Source organism: Papaver somniferum, chromosome 10, assembly GCF_003573695.1.
Source record: "Papaver somniferum cultivar HN1 chromosome 10, ASM357369v1, whole genome shotgun sequence".
Classification (NCBI taxonomy): Eukaryota; Viridiplantae; Streptophyta; class Magnoliopsida; order Ranunculales; family Papaveraceae; genus Papaver; species Papaver somniferum.
In genome coordinates this window covers 22,487,058-22,495,319 of record NC_039367.1, presented here as the reverse complement: position 1 = coordinate 22,495,319, position 8,262 = coordinate 22,487,058, and the positions used below count along the sequence as shown (strand labels likewise).

Sequence of the window (8,262 nt, the reverse complement as noted above, 5' to 3'; positions counted from 1 at the left end):
AAAAGAAGGATTTCGTAGGACATTAACAAATTACACGAAACATGAATTTGTATCCTAAGTACTTAATTAAATTAACCACAAGAGAATTCATGATTAATTTAATCGGAAATGCTCGACATAAGAAAACTTACGGAGCCACACAATATTTGCACAAAGATGTAGACATGGAAGACCAATACTGCGGAATAAACAAGGATTCATTCTATCTTTCATCACTATTTGCATAAAGACACGTACTAGACTTAATCTTTGTAAAAAAAAGTTCATCCTATCTTCCATCAATTTCTGCATAATGATACAATAGGCTTAACTTTTGTTTGTCAAAAGTTCATTCAATCTCTTATCAATATTTGCATAATGACATATGAAAGACTTAACTTTTGACATATATGGGACAATCATGGTTCATGGACGCAAACAAGCATATCTCATAACGAGTTGCAATATATGAAGCCACAAAGATTAATACTGCAAAATCATCTTCCAAATAAAATTTAGAATTTAAATAAATAAATCTAAAAACATTGCAAGATGAAAATCGTTGGAAATAGCTATGTGTAGTCACAATAATGGCTATTCCAAACCCTAGTTATCCTTCTTAAAACACAAGAATAAATTCTCATAAGAAGTTTCCTAAAGAAAATAAAAACCAACAAGCCAAAAAAAAAAGACTCCCAAACCATCAAAACCGATCATGAACTGAAATCATAGAGCTTTTCCGGAACCCTCACGAGTCTTGAGACCTTTGAGCTTGTGATTGACAACATCCACTGCTTCTTCATAGAAGATATCCTCATTGAGAAGATCTTTAACATGTGTTTTCATAAGAACAAGGTCAGAGTTAACCTTTTTCAACTCAGTTCTTAACACAATTTTTTTAAACACAGATTAAAAGTTCGGCTAGGAAATAAAACTGCGACGTAACCGAACTTTTCTCTGAAAGCAAAAACTCCATTAAAACTAAGTTCGGCAACCTGCACCTAAAGTATTTTTTTTTACGAAATAGCCGAACTGTTCTACATGTTCTTCGTTTCCATCAAGTTCGGCTAGTTCGACAAAGTTTTTCCCAAAATTCCTAGCCGAACTCATAGAGGTGGTGATGGTGGTGGTTGATTTAAATTAAGCTATATATATATATAGGAGGTGGTGGTGGCGAGCGGCGGTGGTCGTGGGAGGAGATGGTTATATATATATGTGGTTATTAAGTTGTTTTTAAATAAAATTAGGTTAAGGGTAGGTTAGTCATTTCCACACTTCACGACACCCCTTATACCTATAGGGTATATATTCTTATCACATAAAATGGTCTCCCACAAAAAAAGAGTTGTACCCAAGAAACGGTTCGAGACGAGGTATACAACCACGTTATTGGGCCGAGCAGTTTAAACGGGCACTAGACGGGTTATTTGGAAGGAACCATTTTTTAGGGACCATGTTTTTTTTTTTGGGGATCATGGTCTTATTAGGCCAACCTCCCTATATTTATAAGAGGTGTCCTAATCTTAAAGTTAGGTAAATACACATTTACCCTTTACTATAATTTAAATTAAAACTAACTTAATAACTATATAAATATAATCATATACATCTAATCTAAATGAATTTATTAACCAAAATCAAAATAAAAAACAAAAACAAAAGGGGAATCGAAATTTTTTAGTTCTGAAAAAAAAATTATTTTCTTCTTCTTCCCTCTTTCCTTGACGTTCCTCGTTCGATTGAAAAACCCATCAATCTTTTTAATTCGTTTTTTGATTGGGAAAATTGAGTAGAAATCATCAAAAAATGGTTTAAATGGAAGTTAAAGTGGCATGTTCGGTTATGAATAGTTTTAAAAAAACTAGTTTTATAACCGAACATTCTGAAACCAAGAACACGAAGAACACTTCGGTTATCACGAATTTAATTTTTCGTAACCGAACTCTGAGTTCGGTTGGTTCGCAAAAAATAGTTTTAACCAAACTCCTCATTGAAAACCAATATGTTGTGTTCGGTTGGTTCCCAAAAAATTCTAATACTAGTTCGTAACCGAACTCTACCCATAATACAAAAAAAAAACAAACCAATGTAACCGAACTGTGTTATTTTTCCCACTATGTTGAGTTATGATTTAACTGAACTTTGCCTACTCTGTTTGGTTGATTCGCAAAAATTTCTAAAACTATCTAGTAACCGAACTCTACCCATATTACAAAAAAAAAAAAAATTCCAATGTAACCGAACTGTGCTATTTTGCCTACTATGTTGAGTTTCAATTTAACCGAACTTGTTCTACTATGTTCGGTTTGTTCGCAGAAAATCTTGACAAACCGAACTCTTCACTAATTGCATACATGTGGAGTTCGGTAGATATGTTGTTGGGTTAAAGTTAGCGAACCAACCGAACATTACTCTGCAAATCCTATAAACAAAGTTCGGTAACATGTCTGTTTACCGAACGACTAAAAACCTCCATTAAAGAGCGAGTTCGGTAACCTGCTGTTCGGAAAAAGTAACCGAACTACACTTTCAGATGAGTTCGGTAACCTGTTCTTCACATAAGGTAACCGAACAAGCCCAAGTCTATTCTAAAAATTTACAGTTTTTTGAAAATTTGAAGCAATTCAACCGACGTTATCTAAGTTTAAAGTATACCTGTATATCCAAATACCCTTCCTCCAGTTATGGTTGGTAAAATCCATATTTTTTCATGTTTTCCTAGTTCATCTCAAGGTACCCAAATACTCTCTCAATAATTCTACTTCTTTTAAATACATGCATGTGGGTAACGAACTTGAATACAGGCAGGCTCAGACGGTCCAAGCAGGACTTTGAAGTTTGAACCAGAGAACGAGAGAGACAGAGTATAGAGAGAGAACGAGAACGAGAGAGAGAGACAGAGTACAGAGAGGATAGATGGCTTATGCAGTAGGTGTAGGCGGTGGTGGAAATCAAGGAGGAGTAGGAGGTTCAATACCAAAAAGGCAAGTGAAGTTAGAGAAGGAGTGCGAGTTCAGGATTGAAGTAGGAGAAACACCTCTTCGTCTGAGACTTGTTTCTGGAACTGCTGAAGTTTTTGGAACTGAATTACCTCCAGAAATTTGGCTCACATTTCATCCCAGACTCAAATTCGCTGTAAATTTCTTAACTTTCTAACTTTCCCCCCTTTCTTTCATAGTTTTAATTTGTTGTGGGATATTTGAAGAATTTGGGATTTTGGATATTAGGGTTTATCCTAAAACCTTCGTGTTTTTTTTTTTCTTCTGAACTTTCCGCACTATATAATTTTTATTCAAGGGAACTCATTTGACGTAAATACTGTGAGATTTAATAACTTCAAGTTTCAATTTTTATTCCAATAGATTAGGGTTTAAGCTAAACAAGTTTTTCAATTTTACCCGAATACCTGCAAGAATTTGACAATTGTGGAAAATGTTTGCAATGTTAATTTGTTCTTTGAGGTCACTTCTGCTAATTTTGGGGAAGAAATAAGACAAGTAGTGAGAACTGAGATCACTAGGAAAGACTAGTTACAAAAAGGTACCTAGTGGGTACCAAACAATCACAGCTTGGAAATTCCCACCACTTACTTTGCTCTGTGATCCTTGATAACCATACTCAAAATTTCTTGAATTCGTATTATTTTAAGGTTCTCTGTGCTTTACTTGTATACCGTAACGAAATGTTGATGTTTCAAGTTATAACATTTTCCTGGCATTATCAGGTTTTTACGTGGTATGGTGCCACCCTTGAGATTGATGGAACTACTGAAACTGATTATACTGCGGATGAGGTAAACACAATACACTTATATGACATGTGCTTGTCTATTTGCGTAGCTGGGTGTGTGGGGATTTTATTGAATGCGTAAATAGTTTTATTTTTTTACTGTGTGAGCACCTGCCAAAAAGTAATGCCTTTTGAAACTTTTCACTTAGACGCCTATGATTACCTACATAAATGTTCATGCTGTACTGGAGGGACGAAGAAAGCGTGCTAAAGCATCCTCAACCACTAACCCTGATTCTTCACAGGTATAAAATGTAATGTGTACATTATAACATCGTTTGAACACTAGATGTCTTTGTTGCATAAGTATGTACGGAGTGTGGAAATGACATGGGAAGTATACAAAAGATTCTACTACAGTATTCAATCAAAATCCCAATATCTGAAAGATTGTGACCATGCTTGTATATATTACAAACCCCTGTGGATAATGGTACTGGTGTAGTACTATATACTAATATAACTATGTTTCTGTGTTCTTTAGATGTCCATCGTGCATGTTGTTTCTGAAAATTTAATTTTTGATATTTTAGGGGTTCAGGGCCCCAGGGTGATGGTTGTAGGACCCACAGATTCTGGGAAGAGTGCTTTGTCGCGTATGCTTCTTAGTTGGGCAGCTAAACAAGGTTGGAAACCCACTTTTGTTGACTTGGATATTGGTCAGGGAGCTATAACTATTCCTGGATGCATCGCTGCTACCCCTGTTGAAATGCCCATAGATCCCATTGAAGGAATTCCTCTTGAAATGCCCCTTGTTCACTATTTTGGACACACAACACCAAGGTAATACAATCAGTCAATCTCTTATTTATTTTCGTTTTTTGATTTGTTTTGCTTTTAACATTAGGCGTTACTTTTAATTTCTGCATCAACTTGTTGTCATATCAGACAGACTTCTCTTTCAAGTTTTAAGGTTTAACTTAAATGATATGTTGATGTTCCTTCTGTAGTGTCAATGTGGAACTGTACAAAGTGCTTGTGAAGGAGCTTTCTCTGACACTTGAGAGGCAATTTACTGGCAATTCCGAAGCTCGAGCTGCAGGCATGGTTATTAACACCATGGGATGGGTAGAAGGTGTCGGTTACGAGGTACTGCCCTATTTGTAGTCAGAAACCTAGGCTTTTACATGTTGGATGGTTCGAGCATAATGTTTGTTCTTTCTCTGCCATTAGGCTTTCCAAAAAAGTATATAAATAAATCTTTTTCTGTGTATGTGATGATCTTATGAATTTGATATTTTCTACCTTCTTGTGCTGGTTGCAGTTGCTTCTTCAAGCAATTGACGCATTCAGTGTTACTGTTGTTCTAGTTATTGGTCAGGTAAATTTCCATTTGTTTCCTTCGATTATGATCAATCTTTTCACATTACTAGAACAATTGTTATTTTATATTTGGAGCCGGTGTTGCTGTATGGTAATTCTATATAAGTCGCTAAACCTGTGGGTAACTGTAGACTTAATAACTAACATGGGTTTGATTAAACCTCCTAATGCTAATGCATCTGCATATATGTGAACTCGTAGGAAAAACTTTGCAGCATGCTTAAGGACGTGTTAAAGAACAAGCCGAATGTGGATGTTGTGAAACTTCAGAAGTCAGGTGGTGTTGTGTCTCGAAATCCGAAGCTTCGGCAGAAATCCAGGAGCTACAAGATAAGGGTATAGTTCCTACTTTTTAAATTTACAGTTGATTGTTGGATAGAGAAAGAACCTTGTGGCATTGTTAACATTTAACAATGATTTGGGATTCTCCCAGGAATACTTCTACGGCATTGGAAATGAACTTGCCCCACATTCCAATATTGCAAGTTTTAGTGATCTATCTGTATATCGAATTGGTGGTGGACCTCAGGCACCGCGGTCAGCTCTCCCCATTGGTGCAGAGCCTACAGCAGATCCTACAAGACTAGTTCCCGTCAACATCAATCATGACCTGCTACATTTGGTTCTTGCCATTTCATATGCTAAAGAAGCAGATGAAGTTATCTCAAGGTAAATTGTGCTTACTGCATCTTGCACATGTTCAATGTTCTAGTTCAAGTAGTTGGAGGATTTTATGTTTTTCTCCTCGTACGTTTTGCCATGGTCGTTGACAAGTGTAGCAAGTTTTCACTGGCTATAAAGTGCAATTCTAGTTTGTATAAGATAACCTATTAGAAAGTTCATCTGGATAAATTATAAATGACTGATTTATATTTACGTTTTGGCTGTAAATTGGAGTATATCCAAGTACTCATTTTTCTAAGACTACCTGACCAAGCAGATGATTGTCTTTGCTTTCTTCGAAGTTTTTCATTTCCATTTTCACTGTTTTTAAAAGCGAAATGCTTGCTAATTTGGACATGGTTTACGAGCAAGGCACACCTTAGTTTGTCGTTAACAAATCCTGCTCTTTCTCACTCTGATAACAATTTACTATATTGAATGCAGTAATGTCGCAGGGTTCATCTACGTCACAGACGTTGATGTTCAAAGGTATGATCTTACGCGGGACTGGGTTGGCTTACTCCCTTCAATATGCTTGGATCTCATTTTAATTGTCTCTGCAGGAAGAAAATAACATACCTTGCTCCAGCAGCGGGGGATCTCCCAAGCAAATTTTTGATAGTAGGATCTTTGACATGGGTTGAGACTTGATGTTTGTAATAACAGTTGGCTGTTACAGATGTACTTTTAAGTTCTAGAACCCACTGCTAATGTTAATTGCTTATGATATTTATTAGTTTTTGTCTGAAGAGTTTTTAACTTTGTAGAGAAGAAATACAGTATGAAGTTTGATTTCTTGATAATCTACCTTGCTTCATCTAAATCTTGTTTATTTTTTCTTCAAAATGCAGAATTTTTTGCTTCTTATTCTCTACATTCTACAGGATCATAGAGATAAGCTTGAAAATGTATTTTAAGGAAAAACTATATTTGTGGAAAAATAAAGTCACTGGTACAGAAAAGTGACCATGGAAAAAGTTGGTATTAAGAAAGCATTTCTACTTAACTATGAGCTGCAATTTTTCTTTGTTCCTGGCGAAGCCAAATGGTGAATGCTAAACATGCAAAACTACTATCATCTGTAGTCTGCAAGGATGTTTTTTAGCTTGTCATTGCAATTTTTTCCTAGATATACGTGTTCGTTTCAGAATCTTTTTTGATTTGGCAGCACCAACGCCAAACATTTGACAATTTATGATGTCAGCAAACTGTGGTTTAACAGTTCTCTTTTGCATTTCTGGACCCCAATTTTTAGCAGCCAAAATTTTGAGTTAAGCATACAAATACTTGCTCGTAGCAGGCGAGTGTGTTTACTTCATTTACGTGGGTTGAGCATGGTTTCATTGATCTTCTTATCCGTTCAACGCCTAAAGCAGTAATGCTGATGCTCGTTGTTGGCCATGAGTTTATGAGTGAATTGATCACCAACTAATAAAGAAAGAATATGACCCGAGCCTGTTTTGTACTGCATGATATATACCCAATTACGTTGTACGAATATGATCATCGTATGTATCATCAGATTTTTTTCTTACCCTTTTTATAATAAGTATCATCAGATCGGCACACCAATGTTTTTGTCACTAGTATTGTCATAATATACTCATGTGAGTGCACCCCGGCTTACAGAACTATAGATTAATGCATGGAATCATCTACAGTGATTTATATATCTTAAATTAATCTTGATCCAGTGTGCATGTAGAGGCATGGTAAGAGCAAGTCTGATGGTGGAATCCAACCTATTTCAAGTGTGGAAAAATGGTGGAATGTCAAGTCTAGTGGCTTCCAAGTTGGTGTTTTCCACAAAAATATCCAAACAACGTTCCATGGTTTCGTGGGAGGTATCGTGCAATCCAAGGGAGCGCTAATCAGATTAACGTAAAAAGCTATTCAGAATAGCACACTAGAAAACAGGAAACGCCAATCAGAACAACGTAAGTCAAGCGCTATTTATTAGAGCATTGCTCGGTCGAACTCGTAAGCGTTGCTATCTCAAGCTTGTTGTCAAGTTTAGTTGCCAAAACTATAAGTCTTGATTTCTAGTCTACTTATAGCCATGTCTCGGACTAGGATAGAATGTGTAGTTGAGCCTTAGACTTCACGACTGGAACTCTCAGCTATCACTCAGAAGTCTATTTCTTTTCTATCTTCTATTGAGACAAAAGTCGTATAGCTATATAGACTTTACATTATACACATTTGATATTTCGAGTTGAGTTTAACACGCTTACATATTTCTCGAAATACGTGTTGGCAAGCTTACGCTTTAACCAAGTTCACCTTTATTCTTGACGAAAGTCAAAAGATGATCATGTGAAAATTGTACGGTAACATCTTACATGATTTGTATGAGACAGTCATTTGATGTAGACTCGGAATGTTTCGTACTGATCAATTGACCACTTGAAAATTGCTTTGAAGCTAATAGTTTGTGTGAGACAGCTATTCCAGTTTTCCAAGAATGTTTCAATGATTAAGATTGAGTTTAGAAATCATGACAAAGAT

The 8,262-nt window shown here is 36.0% G+C and overlaps 1 protein-coding gene across 2 annotated transcripts; it reads left to right on the top strand.

Annotated features, from left to right (window-relative positions):
- The first annotated feature begins 2,792 nt into the window (after positions 1-2,792).
- On the top strand, positions 2,793-6,562 carry LOC113318891 (protein CLP1 homolog). Of its 2 annotated transcripts, XM_026567173.1 has the most exons (10): positions 2,793-3,114; positions 3,704-3,772; positions 3,918-4,013; positions 4,310-4,551; positions 4,719-4,857; positions 5,033-5,089; positions 5,293-5,427; positions 5,525-5,760; positions 6,199-6,243; positions 6,318-6,562. In XM_026567173.1, exons 1-10 carry the CDS (start codon positions 2,896-2,898, stop codon positions 6,403-6,405), a joined length of 1,326 nt encoding a protein of 441 aa, XP_026422958.1. In that variant the 5' UTR covers positions 2,793-2,895; the 3' UTR covers positions 6,406-6,562. The 2 variants fall into 2 exon arrangements, with proteins under 2 accessions (XP_026422958.1, XP_026422959.1); XM_026567174.1 differs by lacking the exon at positions 3,918-4,013.
- The last annotated feature ends 1,700 nt before the right edge of the window (positions 6,563-8,262 follow it).